The sequence below is a fragment of the Crinia signifera genome, chromosome 5 (genome assembly GCF_055691185.1).
Source record: "Crinia signifera chromosome 5, ASM5569118v1, whole genome shotgun sequence".
NCBI lineage: Eukaryota > Metazoa > Chordata > Amphibia > Anura > Myobatrachidae > Crinia > Crinia signifera.
Window position 1 is genome coordinate 282,028,542 of NC_139221.1, and position 18,920 is coordinate 282,047,461.

The window sequence follows — 18,920 nt, forward strand, 5'->3', positions numbered from 1 at the left end:
GCCAATGGCCTTGTCTACCTCTTCTGGGTTTGGACTTTCTCCTGGGGCTATTGTGACTTTCCATAGCTTCTCCCTCTTAAGCTGCATTTCCATGGCGAACTTCCATGTAGTGTAATTCTCTGAGCCTTTGAGCTTTGGAAAGTTCATGCTATGCCCTGTACTGTGCATTCTCGTTAACTCTTCCACAAATGGCAATTTAGAAATAATTCCTTTGTGTTCTTTTATGTACTGCGCTAGCACTTTGTCTTCAGGGGGTTAATCTTCGCGCACGTGACGTGCTGGGCCCATAACCTATTGGCAGAGTGTATATAAGTACGTGCAGTGTGGTTGTTAGACCTCACACTTAGAAGATATAACCAGTTTGAAGGGTTTATTCAAGTGGCAGGCTTGTAGGTTACAACAGTACTTTAGTAGTTAACTTCAAGCAGTAATACAACTTGTACATTTGGTAACGACAGTCTCTGGTTGTTACTTAGCTGTAGCGTTTTGGCGCGTGCAGGGTAAATGACAGTCTGCTGGTTTACGCTGCGGTATCTCTCCCAGTCTCGCTGCTGCCAATGATGACTGATCTCCCTGTGCAAAAGTCACGCTGGTAACGGGATTACAGCGGGGGCTTGCTCCTATGCGCTCCGGTGCACGTGGAGCTACAAACAGCATGGACGGAGTCACACACGATCTGAGGCACACTCTAACGCGGGGACTTCCTCACAGGAAAGAGTAACGCTGCCAGCAGGGTCAGGGGTCTCTGCCCTGCTATTCGCTTAAGCGACCTGTCACTCAGGGTGACGCTTAACTACGTTGGTTGCAAGGGGAAAAAGGAAGACTGTAAGTCTTACACTAAGCAGTGTATGCGGAGACAGGCGCTGAGCGCTGCAATCTAACAAAGACAGGCTACAGTAGATTTAGCAGACACTTGAGCTGAACGTAGGCAGCCGCTAGTATTGAGTAAAACAATGTACTATTTCTGAATGTTCCTTTGCACCTTATCAAAAAGTCAATTACACAAACACTTTTATAAGCAAGTAACAATATCTGGGGACTTTGGGACATACTTGCCTACCCTCCCAGAATGGCCGGGAGGGTCCCGCAAATCGGGTCCCCCTCCCGGCCCCCCAGGAAGGTGGGCAACTCTCCTGCATTTTCGCAGGAGCCCCAGCTACCCCCTTCCCCGCGGTAATAAACTCCAAATTTCGTGGGTCTGTGGGGAGGGGGTGGGGCTAAAATTACGCGAATCGCGTCATTTTGCATCATTTTAGCCCCTCCCACCATCCACGGACCCGCAAATTGATGCTGCTGCCAGTCATGGGGACGGGGCTTGGTGACAGCAGCCACACCCCGCCCCCAAAACGTAGCATCGCCCCGCCCCCCTTTCACTCCTCTCCGGGCTTCTCCCGGAGAGGAGTTTTACAAAGTCGGCAAGTATGCTTTGGGACAATGTATTGTTTGCTAATAGAAGATGTTTCCTGTAGCTTACAGTTGAGTACAAAGTCTCGCAGAGTGTGGCATATGGACATCTCTTACCTTATGCATAATAAGTTTAGCAACTACATCTCTGGCATGGACATCTATTGTACATATTGTCATGATCTTCTGTCTGTCTCCTGCTGTGAGTTCTCCCAGTAACATAGTGATCAGGGAATTTAACTGAGTAATCTGAAATAAAGCAAAATACACACATAGGTAGAATGCCTGTACAAGACCACAACCTTCATTGTTGCATCTTCCATTGTGGAAAAAGGAGCAAGTCAAACTTGGCAACTTTCATCCCAGGGGAAACAAACGTGCATGGGCCTACACAAGTACAATAGGCTGCTGAAACAGGGTCTGATAAATTAGGCAGTCACTATGGTTTCATAGACATGCATTCCTGTGGGATTGTCATACTTAGCAGTATTGCCCCAGCTTAAGCTTGGAGAGGAACCTGCAATAGAGTACAACCGTCCTTATGGGCCAGTGACCTCCAGTAATTAGCACCAAAGGTGGTACAGATGTAGCCATGCTCATTGTTGCCGGATCTCCTCCGTTTGATCGTTTTCCCGTTCGGCGTGCCAAATTCGCACCCGGTGATATCGCTGCTCAATGCTGTTCTATGAGCCGCAGGAGTGAATTAGACACACGTGCATGGCATCAGGATTGTGCCAATTGCCACAGGAGTCGCACGTAGCAATTCGTGTGGCTACATCTATATATACAGTGACCATGCAATCCCAAATGCCTGAGAAAGGGGAACATTTTAATAGGATTTAGGGTCTCGCCTATTTATCATGATCCGGAGTTGGTAGAGGCCTTCACAGGGGTTCGCCTCCAATAAATTGTTGCAATAGCCATTTAGCTAATTTACAGATGGAGCTGCTAATGGTAATCGAATTGCTAACCACCGCTTTCCCTAAGAAGGGGGCAAATGTGCACGAGACGCTCACGCGCCCCGTTCTGATGGAGCCCTCCACTGCCCACTACAGCTCCCCCGATGCTCTCAGCAGCTGCCCCCAGCTAACCCCTAATCCTGCCCATCTCTCTGAAGACAAGATGAGCAGGGAAAGTGTTGACGGGGTCGCGCGCGCGTGCGCGTGTGTGTGTGTGTGTGTGTGTGTGTGTGTGTGTGTGTAAGACACTCGCGCGGCCTCGTCAGGTGGAGCGCTTCTCCGCAAGCGATCACCAGTTAAGGGAATCTGGTGATATTGTCTAAGATGCGCTCCATCTGTAAGACATGAACAGCGATGGTTCCACACTGACCGCGAGAGCGTGGGGGTCAGGGGTTAAAGTGAGGGGGAACGGGGTGGAACCGAGTTCCACCACCTCTAATGGTGAGGTGGAACATATTAACCTCCACAATGCCCTGGTGGGGGTTTAATATAACCCAGCAATTTGGGCTTTGATACATTAAGAGGTACATTTACTGAAGGTCCTAAAAATGAAAAGAGGTGATATGAATTACATAAAACTAACCAGATTCTATCATTTCTCTATTGCATCTCAGAAAATTATACATAGAATCTCAATGGTTTCTATGGGCAACATTACCTCTTTTAATTTTTAGAGCCTTTAGTAAATTGACCCATAAGTATCTAATTTCTGATAATCAGTATCACCAGGGAATGGTCAGTATCACCAGGGAACATCTTCCCTCCCCAAGTCAGAGAACAGAAAAGTAAGAGCATCATATATCAGAATCAGAATTGGCTTTATTGGCCAGGCATACTTGCATATTCTAGGAATTACATTTGGTTATAATTGTTACCATTAAAATGTATTAAGTGTACCTAAACCCATGCCTAAATGGCGCTAATCAAGGTGATTCCTGGGTCAGGGAATTGGTGGTAGCATGGGCTCCATGTCATTAGTCAGCTGACTACCACACATACAGAGCGATGCTGTTATTGGTAGGCTGAACTCTTCCTCCGTTTTGGGCCAATGTAGTTTAATCTGGTCAGGTAAATTATACTGTGTTTGTTGTAATGCCACATCCATAAAAGTTATGGTGGATTTAAGATGAAGTTTGGGATAGGGCTAATACTGTATTTGTCATTACAGGAGACACAATGCACTAATGAATAGAGATAGCAAATAAGTGACAAGTCAGGAATCCATGACTCGCAATAACTATAATGTAACCCACTGAGGCCGCAATACCACGGCCACAGCAGCAGATAATCAGACCACGGCCAACATTTTACTGTCTGTCTATAGCAGTGGTAGCCAACTCCAGTCCTCGAGAGTTACTAACAGTTCACGTTTTCCAGCTCACCTCACAGGTGCACTCATTACTGACTGACAGATTTTAAAAGATCCACAGGTGGAGATAATTACTTCACTTGCGATTCTGTGAGGAGACCTGGAAAACGTTAACTGTTGGTAGCTCTTGAGGACTGGAGTTGGCTACTCCAGGTCTGTAGTTATTCATGCTTGGAAGATGCGTATTCATGCAACGGAGTTAAGATGCAACATTTGGTACATTACTGACAGCATATAAAAAGTTATAGAATGTAACATGGCTATCAGCATACCCTACTAAAAATTTTAACCCTGTAGTTACAGACTTCCTAACAAAGCCATATAGTGCAGGGAGAATCAGAAAGTGAGAGATTTGATTTTGCCATGTAAATGATTGCCGCTTTACAAAAACTGGAATTCTAACACTTTTTGATTTTCACACCCAATCACATACCCTCCAATGAGTTATGTGATTCCACATGAAAAGGCAGAGATGCAACATTTAGACCAACCTGTTTCTTGTTGTAATCCTTTAGTGCAGTTTCAAATCCCTCTTCCAGCCTCTCAAAAGCAATTCCGACATCAATGGTCCACCAGATCTGGTAACTGGTCAGTGCCACCTGAGCTGGATAGTCAAATATCCACTGATCCCTCGGCTTGTCCTCATATGCTGCCACGGCCTCTGCAATGTGGTAGCGCACAGTCTCACACATTGTATCTTCCACATTCTTCAGCCAATGCTCCACCTTTCGGAGGAATAGATCAGAAAATAGGGTTATTTATTATGATAGTATCTCTGATATCTTCATCGGCCCCTCTGCTTTCAACTACAGAAAGTGTCTCCATAGATGGGGACAGCTTCTGCAGTTGAGGTGCTTCAAAAATATCACAGCGGTCAATAATGTAAGGCACATTCACCTGTCCAGTGCACTGGCAGTTCACATTGAATGGCACAAACTCCTTTTCCTTGCTGTACATTCCCGTCGCCTCGCTCTCAGCATGCTCTTGGAACTGAAGATCAGCGATGTTGTCGAAAAGTTTAGCTAAGTGACGTGTCACCTGCAACAGATAAGAATGTAAGAGAGGGCTGCACTCCTGGCTTATCCCCTCCCCTGCTCCAATACCTGGGGCCAGCAGATGCTACCCCCTCTCCAGTGCTAAGGGTTGGGAAATGAGCCCAAGCATATGTAAAAGAACCAACAAAGCTCCACTGTAGATCACACACACTTGCAGTATCTTTATATTGCAGAAAATCTTGTGGACTAAGGAACCTTTTGGGTATTTTCCTTAGAGGTACTTATAGTATGAATGGACCACACAAAAGCTCATGTTCAGTATTATACGTAAACTTAGAGCTAAAGAATAACAACATGTCGGTTACTGCAATTGTTTATCACTCTTCATTTGAAGCTTGGTGCCTCTTGCCCAAATTCTGGACAAATATCTGCTGCAATCAGTCAAAGGATTAAGAAGGAAGTTTTTACAACAGGGCGGTTCTCTTACGCAAACAGCAAGAGCAATACAAAGAGTAACACATATACATATATATATATATATATATATATTATATATAGTGTTCATTCTAGCACCCGCTATCTTTGAAAAACCATGCAGTTCCTCTTCCCTGCCTGGGGTGTCGCTGTCTGCTGTGGTGTTTCTAGCACAGGTCTGGTTTGCATATCAGTGCTGATATAAAGACCACACTGTGCTAGAAGCACTACAGCAGACAGCGACACCCCAGGCAGGGAAGAGGAACTGCATGGGTTTTCAAAGTTAGCGGGTGCTAGAATGAACACTATATATATATATACACAGTATGTGCATGTTTTCTGGAAAACCTATTTGAAGCCAAGAAAGAATCACTAGTAGATCGCTAAAGAAGTACCACAAGAAGAAAATCAATAACTGGTACTGTATTACAGTGCTGATGAACTAGCATTTGCGAATACCTTCAGCATTCAGAGCACTATCTCTGGAACTCTCAACCTCTGAATAGGAGACTCAAATCCCCACACCAAAGCCACAGATACGGTATAAGCATATTTTACAAAACAGAATCATTTATATTTAACTCAGCGAAGGTTGCTGCTAAAACTTGGTGGAAATAAGAATGGGAATGATACAAGCAATCACATATCCTTCTACTAGTGAAGGTATGGAAATAAAAGCATATTACCAATGTGTTTGTTACATGCAACAACATTTTCCAATTGCAATAAGTAAATAAATAAATAACATTGATTGGTCTTTGGAGGATCAGTGACTGCATGATGCACAGTGGTGCAGGTAATTACCATTATAGAGTTTATCTCGGAACCCCCATTTAAAACCTTATCCCAAAGCAGAGGTTTTCTGTCTTTCAAAATAGAAGCTTAATGCATTAGGCAGAGGGTTCCAGCGGCTGCACCTGTGCACATGGATTTGACCTGGAGAGGATCCAGCTACAGTAGGTGTGACCTACAGTAGCTAGTGGCGGAAGCTGTGCCTTTCTTCACGTGTTATCCAGGCCACCCCTAAGAGGTCTCTGGGTACATCAGTAAGCAGCGCACAATATCAGAGATTTATCTGCTGTACACCTTTTAATTTACATTGGGGAAAGCTAAAAATGGTTTGTCCTTGTATTACAAATACACAGAGAAACATACGTTCCACTCTGTAAGATTTAAGTGTAAGTGGGGGCTAAATATTAATGATACTGGCAAATGCTTCTATGGCTGTGTTCTATGTTTGTTTCTTTACGTCTGTTTGGCGGTTTATATTCTCATGGGAACATAAAAATAAATGTAATTTAAAATTAATAAATAAATAAATGAGTCGGAGAAGGTGGGAAAAGCCCTTTCTTTGGTGAAAACGCCAGAAATTTATTGCCTATTCCCCTGGGATGCGGTCAATCGGATGACAGTAATTAGGTCGACAGTCAATAGGTTGACCATTATTGGTCGACAGACAAAAGGTCGACACAAGAAAGGGTCAACATGCATTAGGTGGGCATGGTCAAAAGGTTGACACAAGCAATAGGTCGACATGAGTTTTTCATAGTTAACTATCCACACTGGCATAGAGGGAGAATGTAACAGTGTGCTGAGTGCAGCGAGGTGCCGTGCCTGAAGCATGCCAAGCAAAGTGAGCCAAACGAGGGGGCACGTTACACTTATATCATGTCCATGTTGTTTTATGTCGACATACACACTCAAAAAAATAAAAAAACTCATATCAACCTTTTCCATGTCGCTCTACTGCTTATGTCGACCTTTTGACCATATTGAACTAATGCATGTCGTCATTTTTCAAGTGTCCACCTTTCGACCCATTCCCCTAAGCTCACAGCCGGCTGTATCCTCCGGACATGTATGAAATAGGAAAGGTCTTTTCTCAACATAATATTCCATTAAAGTTATCCTCGTCTATAAAATGCACATATGGAAGGAAAATATCAAGTGCTGTATATTGTAATTAGCATTGATCGCCTGGTCGCTTCGAAGGACCTCGAAACAAACAGCATAAACATAAAGGCAGATAAATAGTGTCCAGGGCAAGGCTTGGCTTCATGCGGTTTTACCCTTGATCTTAGAACAGCTGGAGAACAGATATTTCTCCAAGCAACATATTCTGCCTGGATGGATGGCCATTGTCTGTTTATGAGCAGCCCAGTGTAAATCTTGTGCATAATTATCTAGCTGAAGTATTAATGGATCTTTAGCTGTCACCCAGGTTGGCAGATTATTACTGGAGGGAGGATATCAGAATGACAGTTAAAGAAACTCAAGGAAGCTTATTACCATCACGAACAGATAGGTCACTGACACTATGAGAAACAACACTGCGGCGTAGCGCTACTTATCATTGCTAGATAAGACATGACCCATCTATGATCCTTAGCATGTTTAGCCCGATGTCAGATGCTCTCTGCATATACTCATCAAGGATAAAGGCGGGCTACTCTACATTATGCTCGTCCTGCAGACAGACGTGTGTCACAATCCATGCCTACAAGTCAATGAGAAGCGGGTGGTGTTTTTGTTCCAAGTACTTCATTTATTTTCTTTGATAAAAGAACAAAACAGCGACGTTTCTGGTCTCTCAAAGGGTATAAAGAAAAATGCAAGAAACCTCAATAAAAGAGGTCCGCTCTGTCTCTCATACTGTAGCTAGCAGGATATTATGCAGAATACCCAAATAAATAAAGTTTTCAATAATTATATATATATATATATATATATATATATATATATATATATATATATATATATATATATATATATATATAATATAGCGCACACATATTCCGCAGTGCTTTACAAAGAATATTTGAACATTCACATCAGTCCCTGCCCCAATGGAGCTTACAATCTATATTCCCTACCACATGTGCACGCACACATATTCATTCTAGGGTTCATTTTGTTAGGCGCCAATTAACCTGCCAGTATATGTGGCAGGAAACCAGAGTACCCGGAGGAAACCCATGCAAGTATGGGGACAATATACAAACTCCGCAAAGTTAGGGCCATGGTGGGAATCGAACCCATGACCTCAGCGCTGTGACGCAGTAATGCTAACCATTACACCATCCGTGCTGCCTATATATATATATATATATATATATATATATATATATATATATATATATATATATATATATATATATATATATATATAGGTGTGGTATAGGGTTCCGACAGTCAGGATCCCGACAGTCGAGATGCCGACAGTCATTAGCCCGACTGGCCGGACTCGACAGCATGGTGAGCGCAACAAAGCACCTTGCGGGCTCACTGCGCTCGCCAGGCTGCGGGCACGGTGGCTCGCTACGCTCACCACCCCATGAGGGAGAATAGCCAGTGGCCGTCGGGAACCCGTCTGTCTGTGTTTTAACAGTCAAAATCCCGACGTCGGGTAAATGACTGTCAGGATCCCGACTGCCCCGTCCGGCACCTATACATATATACATGTATGTATGTATGTGGTCCTGGGGCTCCATTCATGCATAAAATGTATTAGTTAAGTGCACGTGAACGCACCAATTCTACCAATGCAATGAAGACATCTCCCACTGTTTCCTTACTCCAATAATTTAGTTACGGAACATCATAGTGAACGTCTATAGAAATCTGTATAAAGCTCGGAGCAGCTTCTATGAGGGTGTCTGGTACCCTGGCAGAAATTTTTAAAGATAATAAAGTTCCGGTCCACTATAGACCGGGGTAGCTCGGGGTCACCACCAGTCCTGTTGCACTGTGAAAGCTGACAGATTGCAGGGAGTCAGAGTATAACATACCTGTTTGGGCTGCGTTCCCTTTGATAGAATGTCCAGTAAGTCTGCCGAGGACACAAAGTAAAATCGGGGAAAAGCCAGTCGCTTGGTTTCCAAATACTGAGTCAGAGCTTTCTCACACAGAGAAAGTCTAAAGAAGACAAACACATCACAGATATAATGTCAATAAAAGATATAATCAATAACAGTCAGTGATACATAAAATATAGCAACAGAGCAAGACTCAAAAACCTACACAATAGCACAAAACAATAATATATACAACAAAAAACAGACATATCAAACACATACAAGAAATGTAGTACAACTCAAGTAGTACTGTAAGATGTAAAATGGTATAAATTATCAAGATCTTAGTCAAACGTCTCTATCTACCATGCATTATAGGATATAAAAGTAACTGCGACAATCCACAAACAACACAAACATTTGTATTCTGTGCGCTTTAGTTCACTGACAGAAGGGTTTGGTCCCTGGTCCTGTTTACTAATACTGCTTTCATATTGCAGAAATGGGTAATGACACGGTATTTTTAAATGGGACTTTAAAATGGGTCTGAGCCTTGAGACCTTTCACATTGCAGGTGAAAACCATTTTAAAAATCATTTAATACCATTCAAACATTCAACCCGTTTAACCCCCAAGGAACACGTTTCAAGCCATTGAAATAGAGCTGTTCAAACTGCCAAAAAACGGCTTTAAAACGTGTAGGACTCTGCTTTTTAACCGTGTTGAAATACCGGTTAACTTTAACCGGTAAATCAACTCTGGCACTTTCACATTGCAGCCTTAAACGTTTTAAAATGGAAAAAAAAAAACGGCAATATACCATTTTAAAAGTGCGATGTGAAAGGGGTATAAAGGTTACACATAATAACCTGCGAGTTGCATAAAGTGTTCATATAGTTATGTGATTTAAAGTGCAGCTTGTTTTAAGAGCAGAGGGCCAGATGCACTAAGCTTCAAAATTAATAAAATGTAGAGTGATAAACAACCAACCAATCAGCTCCTACCTGACATTTTTCAAACACAGTCTGTAACATAACAGTTAGTAGCGGATTGTCTGGCTATTTATCGCTCTCCATTTTATAACTTTTTAAAGCTTAGTGCATCTGACCCAAAATCTGCTGGAATTCATAGAACATCATGTAGAGAGAGAAGTGATTCTGCGGTGAATGCACTGTTGTGGTGGGAACGTGCAGGGATTTACCGGCCAACATGGCAGCCTCTACTGCAAAGCGTATAACATGCAGACAGAGAAGTGATTCTGCGGTGAATACACTGTTGTAGTGGGAACCTGCGGGGATTTACCGGCCAATATGGCAGCCTCTGCTGCAAAGCGTATAACATGCAGACAGAGAAGTGATTCTGCGGTGAATGCACCTTTGTGGTGGGAAGCGCAGGGATTTACCTGCCAATATGGCCACATCTGAGTTTACCACTATTCATTGCAAATGGAATTGAGGGTAAAATGTGCCTTTTTGCAGATGACACAAAGGTATGCAACAGGGTAGACACACCAGGAGGGGTAAAACAAATGATTGATGATCTAGGTAGATTAGAGGAATGGTCAAGAGCATGGCAACTACAGTTTAATGCCAAAAAATGCAAAATCATGCACTAGGGTCTCAGAAATCCAAAGACTCAATATAGTATAAATGGCACTATAATGGAAACTACTGAGGAAGAGAGGGATCTAGGTGTCACTATTTCAGGGGACTTAAAGGCAGGTAGGCAATGTAACAAAGCAATGAAGAAGGCAAGTCAGATGCTTGGTTGCATAGGGAGAGGTATCAGCAGTAGAAAGAAAGAAGTATTAATGCCACTGTATAGGTCATTGGTACGACCTCATCTAGAGTATTGTGTTCAGTTCTGGAGGCCATATCTCCAGAAGGATATAAATACATTAGAGACTGTACAAAGAAGGGCAACTAAAATGGTGCATGGCCTACATCACAAAACGTACCAGGAAAGACTAAAAGATCTTAATATGTATACTTTAGAGCAGAGAAGGGAAAGGGGGGACATGATAGAAACTTTCAAATATATCAAGGGTTTTAACAAGGTACAGGTGGGAGACATTCTTCACAGGAAGAGGAGCAGCAGAACACGAGGACATGCACTGAAAGGGAGGAAGATTCAGGGGAAATGTGAGGAAGAATTACTTCACAGAAAGAGTAGTAGATAAGTGGAATAGCCTCCCATCAGAGGTGGTAGAGGCAAATACAGTAGTACAATTTAAACATGCTTGGGATAGGCATATTGATATCCTTACAAAAAAATAAGGATCAAATATGGTTTGAGGTAACATGTTTAAAAAAGGGGCAGACTAGATGGGCCAAGTGGTTCTTATCTGCCGTCAAATTCTATGTTTCTATGTTTCATTGAGATTTTTGAAGATTTTTTTTTAATGTTTTCTATGTTATCTTTTACTATCCATATATACAACTATTCAGAAAGGTAAGTTGTGACAAGGGAAGTTGTGACAAGGGAAGTGGAGCGGTGCGAGCCACCATGAACACGTATTTCCTAATTTGGGACATATATGGGTAAACATACAAAATAACTTTCTTACTGAAAAAGGTCCCCATACACGGTCCGTTCGCAGCGGATCCGTTTTGTACTTTGAGATGCGCGCTCCCGCGGCATCTCATCGTACAGTACAAAAAGTATGTGCTGCACATACTTTTTGTACTTGCTTTTCATCGCATTGGATGCACAATGCATGCACAAGGCAAGAATTTTGCATATACCTCAACTCAAACCAACTGAACCTTCAATTCACCACCATTACAAGTAAGAAAATCATATTTTTAGATCTGGAGATTTCAATTAAGGAAGGAAACATCACTACACAAACATACACGAAACCGGTCGATGGCAACAATATCCTTCCAGTTCAGAGCAACCACCACAGGAACTGGATTAAGAACATACCACTAGGGCAATACAGAAGACTTCGCAGAAATTGCACAAACCAGAACACCTTTTTGGAGCAAACAGAAGCACTCACACAGAATTTCATACAAAAAGGATATAAAGAGACCACATTACGCAACCAACTAGAGACTGTGAAAAACTTGGACCGCCAAGACACAATTAAGTATCAAGCAAATAAACCCAAGACTGACAACAACATCACCTTCATAGCTCAATTCAACAGTGAACATCAAGTATTTGAAAACATATTGAAAAAGAACTGGCATATATTACAACTGGATGATGATTTAAAACCGCTATTAGCAGACAGACCAAGAATCATATACAAGAAGGCCAGAAACCTGCGTCAGGAACTAGTATCAAGTTTTATCAAACCAAACACACAAAAAAATAAAAAACAAACCAAAGGATTCCACCACTGTCTTAAATGCAAAGCATGCAAAAACATAAATGTCACTTCAAAAAACCCATCACCAGCTTCTCATCCAATATCACGAAAAAAGAATACAATATAATAATAATATAATAATATTTCATGCGAAACTGAGGGAGTCATCTATCTTCTCTGCTGCCCATGTGGCTTACAATATATCGGACAAACTAAAAGACAACTAAAAATCAGACTCTCCGAGCACATCTATAACATCAAGAGAGGTCTCATAACTCACAGTGTGTCAAATCACTTTCTACAGACCCACAACAAAGATCCATCAGGTTTACAGTTCATAGCAATAAAAAAAAGTCAACCATCACTGGAGAGGAGGAGACTACATCAAATCACTTAAACAAACAGAAACCAAATGGATTTATGAGTTGAACACCTTATTACCCAAAGGTATGAACATTGATTTTGAGTTAAATGCATTTTTATAAAATATTCATTTTTTAGAATATTCATTTTTTATAAAATATTATTTTTTAGAAATTGACCATTATTACAAACAAATACTTTTTCTCTTTTTTTTTTCTTTCTCTTTTACTATTTTTGTAAGAAACACCTTGTATCTTTTTTTAGGACATTTGTCCGTTTTTGATCTTAAAAACCTTTTTGTCAAAAAACAACATGAGGTTCCCACCATTTTTTACGTCAATATCCGTTTTATCAATAAAGTTTTTTGAAAGTTTTAGAAATAAAAAACGCAATGGAACCCAAAAAATGCCACTTTGAAAAAGTGCTTGAAAGCACGAAACGCATAGAAGAGGCTGTCCCGTGGTCCCCCAAGTGTGCTCCCCACCCCTGGAAGCAAGCTCCAATCCATCGGAGCCCAAGCAGCACCCGCTGCATCAGGTGCACCGTTCGTGCTGACGGGAGAAGAGAGAGGACGTGCGGCGTCTCCACCGGCCGCAGCACGCTGATCTCCCAACCCGCCACACTCGGTCCCGGCACTAGAGGTAGGGAAAGATAGCACGGCACACTCCACGGACTTTTACACTGGCTCAGAAGAGCTGTTAGCATTTAAACTAACCCGTTTTTATTTTCAGGTGTTTTTTCTCACTTATTTTCCTTTCCTACTCTTATTGCCTTTTCTTTTCTTTATTAGCGCTCATCCCCCCCCTTTTTTATGCGATGTGATGCGATGCGTGCTTTACAAGTACAAAACGGATCCGCTAAACCAGGCATGTCCAAAGTCAGACCCGGGGGCCAATTGCGGCCCATGCTGTCATTTCAAGCGGCCCGCAGCCTCCAGCTGGAAGCGGCCAGAGCATCAGATGTGGGAAGCACAGCACAGGACACTAAAAGTGGGGCCCCGGTGAGCACGCCTTTACCTTGCTCATTGAGAGAGAAGCTTGCATACTAAAGTGAAGCTTGATTACTTAAGTGAGTTGGAAACTGAAGCAGGTGAGTTAGAATACTGAAAAAGGTGAGTTTGAACACAGTCTAAATTTTCATATTCTGTTTTATTGTAATATATTCATCTTCTTTCTATCTTATTGTAACCTGTTGCTCAATTTTGACATTTAATTCATTGTATCTATATCTTTCCAAACATTGTATTTCATTTTACTCATTCACTATTATTTTCTCTTATCTTTGCCACACATTTATTGCACTCTGTTTCCCTCTTCACGCCTGCTCACATTTGCCTCACTTCTGACCTTCTCTGTTCCCTTCATCCTCTCACTTGTTGTTGTTGTTTCATACTTAATTGGATTACTCAATCAACCTGATTTTACCCACTGGTCTCCTCTCTGACAGTAGTTCCTTGCCTGTTACCTTCTCTCTCACTCTGTTTTCTACCAAATCTACTACAGACGCTGTCTGTCCTCCCAAATCCCTCTGTCTGCTTTCACTAACCTACCCTCTCACCTTCGGTTCCTCATGGCTGTTAATCTCTCAACTTCACTTTCTCCAACTGCTCCTCCCCCCTCCCATCCCATACCTATCCTGACCACTCTTCCCCGCACCCCCACCCTCCCAATGACCCCCCCTCGCTTCTGCAATCCCAAAAACCTTATCCACATAAATACACAACCCACCCCCCCTCTTTCCTGTGCACTATGGAACGCCAGATCCATCTGCAACAAACTCCCTGCCATCCATGACCTATTCATCTCTAGAGCATTCCACCTCCTTGCTATCACCGAGACCTGGCTCTCCACCTCTGATTCTGTCTCTCCAGCTGCTCTCTCCCACGGTGGCCTCTCTTTCTCTCACACTCCCAGGCCTGACGGTCGCCAAGGTGGCGGTGTGGGTTTTCTCCTCTCAGCCTCATGCACCCACAGTGTCATTCACCCTGAACCCTCTCTCCTTTTCTCCTCCTTTGAGTCTCACTCTATCCGTCTATACTACCCCTACCACCTCCGTGTCGCTGCAATCTACCGCCCCCCGGGCCCTATCTCCCAATTTCTTGACAACTTCGCCGCCTGGCTTCCACACTTCCTCTCCTCCGACCTGCCATCTGTCATTCTTGGTGACTTTAACATCCCCTTGGATAACCCCGCTGATCCTGGCACCTCCAAACTCCTCTCTCTCTGCTCCTCTCTTGGCCTATCTCAGTGGACTACCTCTTCCACCCACATCCAAGGACACTCCCTCGATCTCGTCTTCTCTCGCTCTTGTTCCCTTACTGACTACACTATCTCAGCTTTTCCTCTTTCTGACCATCACCTCATCTCCTTCTCCCTCACTGCTTCCCCCTCTCCCACCCCCCCTCCCAAGCGCATTGTCTCACGGCATTACGTCAACACACTTGATCTTGCTGCCTTCTCAAACACGCTGTGTCCTCTTCTCGCCCCAATCGCCCTCATGTCCTGCCCGAACCTCGCTGCCTCCCTCTATAATGACACCCTATCTTCGGCATTGGACTCTGCCTGCCCTCCCTCCTCTATCCCCCTTCGATGCTCCAACCCCCAACCGTGGCACTCACCTATCACCCGATTCCTTAAAAAGTGCTCTCGCACTGCTGAGCGCTTCTGGAAGAAATCACGCTCCCTTGCGGATTATCTCCATTTCAAATTCATTCTTTCCTCCTTCAGCTCTGCCCTTGCTCTGGCCAAGGAATCCTACTTTAAGTCCCTCATCCTTTCCCAATCATCCAATCCCCGCAGGCTCTTCGCCACCTTCAACTCCTTGCTCTCCCCCCCTCCTCCAGCTCTTCCGTCCTCCATCGTAGCCGCTGATTTTGCTACCTACTTTTCAACCAAAATCTCCTCTCTCAGGACTGCCATCACTGCTGCCATGACCTCACCCTCTCCCTCCTCCCCTCCTACATCTCCACTCCCCTCCTTCCAACCCCTGTCCTCATTTTACCCCACCACTGCTGCTGAAGTCCACTTTATCCTTCAATCCGCTTCTCCCTCCACCTGCCCGCTCGATCCTATCCCCTCCAATATTATCCGTCGTCTCAGTCCATCAGTCTGCTCTCACCTGGCTCACCTCTTTAATCTTTCCCTATCCTCTGGGATCTTCCCTTCCTCCTTCAAACACGCTCTTGTCTCCCCAATTCTCAAAAAAACAAATCTGGACCCCAACTCTCCATCCAACTACAGGCCCATCTCCCTCCTCCCTTTTGCCTCCAAACTCCTAGAACGTCTGACCTATAATCGTCTCCTAAGCCACCTTACTGCTAACTCCATTCTAGACCCCCTCCAATCCGGGTTCCGCCCTTTACATTCCACTGAAACTGCCCTGACCAAAGTCACTAACGATCTACTATCGGCTAAATCCAAAGGCCTCTTCTCTATCCTCATCCAGCTTGATCTGTCGGCTGCCTTTGACACTGTTGACCACCCTCTCCTGCTCAACACCCTCCGCTCCTTTGGCATCACTGGCACGGTCTTCTCCTGGTTCACCTCATACCTCTCCGATCGCTCCTTCTCCGTCTCCACTCCGAGCTCCTCCTCTCCTACTACCCCCCAGCCAGTCGGTGTTCCCCAAGGGTCAGTCCTTGGCCCTCTCCTCTTCTCCCTCTACACCACCTCTCTGGGCACCCTCATCAGCTCCTATGGTTTTCATTACCACCTTTATGCTGATGATACCCTAATCTATCTCTCCTCCCCCGACTTATCCCCATCACTCCTGTCCAAGGTCTCCGAATGCCTCACGGCCATCTCAGCCTGGATGACCCAACGCTTCCTGAAACTAAACATGGCTAAAACTGAACTTCTAATCTTCCATCCCCCGAACATCCCCTCTTCTCCCACTATCTCCATCAGCATTGGTGAAACCGAGATCACGTCCACCGACCAAACGCGCTGCCTCGGTGTCATCATTGACTCCTCCCTCTCTTTCACCCCCCACATTCGTGCTCTCTCACAGTCTTGCCGCTTTCACCTACGCAACATCTCACGCATCAGACCATTCCTCTCCACTGACGCGACCAAAATTCTCATTCACTCTCTTGTCATCTCCCGCCTTGACTACTGCAACATCCTTCTCTCTGGGCTACCTCTCACCCGCCTCGCACCTCTCCAATCCATTCTTAACGCTGCTGCTAGGCTCATCTTCCTCTCCCGCCGCTCTACCTCCACCTCCCCCCTCTGTTTATCTCTTCACTGGCTCCCCATTCCTTTCCAAGTTCTCTTTAAACTCCTCACCACCACGTACAAGGCTCTCTCCTCCTCCACAGCTCCCTACCTCTCTTCACTGATCTCTATCCACACTCCCTCCCGTCCTCTTCGCTCCATCGCTGACCGCCGACTGACCTCTCACCTAATCACCTCCTCCCACTCCCGTGTCCAAGACTTCTCTCGCGCTGCCCCCCTGCACTGGAACAACCTCCCGCCACCCATCAGGCTATCTGATTCCCTTACCTCCTTCAAGCGCTCCCTCAAAACCCACTTTTTTCGACTAGCCTATCCCTCCTCCTAACCTCTTTTGATCCTCCTATCCTGCCTCCGTTCCTACTTATCCTATTGTATTTCGTTCGTCCACCCACCTATTTTTAGTATGTTAACTCTTATGAGCAGGGCCCTCCTTCCTCACGTACTCACCCTACCTCATTACCTCACCTGTGCTCCTGTCCTGTTCTTCCCTTCCTCTACTTCATCTTCAGTCTCCTTGACAATTTTGACACCTACTTCTGAACTGATGCTGATTTTAGTTCTACCAGCTATACCCCTATTTATACTGTATCTTTCAACACACCCTGTACGTTACCTTGTAATTTGTTTTTTTTTTTTTTTTTTGCTATGTACGGCGCTGCGGACACTTTGCGGCGCCTTATAAATAAACGTACTACTACTACCTTGCTGTCGGCTGCAGTGAGGAGGTGCCGGCCGCCACAGTCAGATGTGTTTGGCATCCTACCCCTGCTGCTGCAATTGTATATCACCCTACTCCACAATCACAGTGACAGCAGTGTTTGGGGAGGGGGGCAGCAAGGTGGAAGTTTGCTCCTGTAACATGCAGAGCGAAGGAGGCCAGCAACGGGAGCACAAGCATCTCTTGTCCTTGCAGTGCCTGCTTTGCCTCTCCTTCCTCTAGCTCACACAAGGGGCTGGGAAACATACAGAGAAGGGAGGGGGCAGAGTGGGGGACATACAGTGAAGGAGGGTCAGGCTGGGGGACATCCAGTGAATGGAGGCAGTGATCGACATTCAGAGAAGGGGGAGCAGGGGAAGGCAGGGGGACATACAGTGAATAGGGGCAGAGTGGGGTACATAGTGAATGGGGGTCATACAGTGAAGGAGGGTCAGGCTTGGGGACATACAATGAATGATGGACATTAAGAGAAGGGGGGCAGGCTGGGGGACAGAGTGAATGGGGGCAGGCTGGGGGTAATACAGTGAAGGGGCAGAGTGGGGGACCATTCTGATGTGACTACCGATTCAAAGAATGTTAGGCTGAATGGTCGGCCCCCACACATTTACACTTCACCAAATCTGGCCCTCCTCGCAAAAAGTTTGGACACCCCTGCGCTAAACGGAACGTGTATGGGGACCTTAACTGTAAATCCCCACCCTTCTTTGTGGATTTTGATTAACGTAATATTGAAAAAAAAAAAGTCAAACACAGAGAAGCGACACAAAGTAAATAGCTCCGTTTCCTTAAACTCATGATTATTATTATTAAGCTGCCATCTTCAAATAATTAATTTTCTAGCTGCCGTTCCCAAAACTGTGACATGAGCAGGCTTGTATAAAAGCATGAGACAGGCAAGTAAATGCTTTAGCCAAACATAGGGGGGGGAATTTAATAGGATGAAAAATCAAACTGGTTTTGCAGTGTAAATGGTTGCTACTTTAAAAAACCTGGAGATTTCTTACCAAATATCTCACTTTTTGAATCTCTCATCCTATTAAGTCTCACCCATAGTGTGCCCATGTTTCACTTTTTCGGAATGGACCTTCATTTTGCCTTCTTGATAAATGTTATTAATTTTCCGAAAGGGGATGTTTCTGTTTACGTGTTTGTTCGTCTCGTATTATACCTTTATCTCAGCATAAGTGGAAATGCTAAATCATACTTCCTTGTATTATAATACTCTTGAACATAAATAGTACGGGACAGTACGGATGGTGTAATGGTTAGCATTACTGCCTCACAGTAATG

The 18,920-nt window shown here is 44.3% G+C and overlaps 1 protein-coding gene across 1 annotated transcript in view; it reads right to left on the reverse strand.

The window, feature by feature from the left end:
- DNAH11 (dynein axonemal heavy chain 11) overlaps nt 1-18,920 on the reverse strand; it is a 262,190-nt gene that overhangs the window by 142,975 nt on the left and 100,295 nt on the right. The window contains exons 29-32 of the mRNA XM_083189115.1: nt 8,990-9,116; nt 4,630-4,770; nt 4,224-4,457; nt 1,522-1,653 (exon numbers count right to left, since the gene is read on the reverse strand). Coding sequence (XP_083045241.1) covers nt 1,522-1,653; nt 4,224-4,457; nt 4,630-4,770; nt 8,990-9,116 — 634 coding nt within the window. The remainder of the gene's footprint in view (nt 1-1,521; nt 1,654-4,223; nt 4,458-4,629; nt 4,771-8,989; nt 9,117-18,920) is intronic.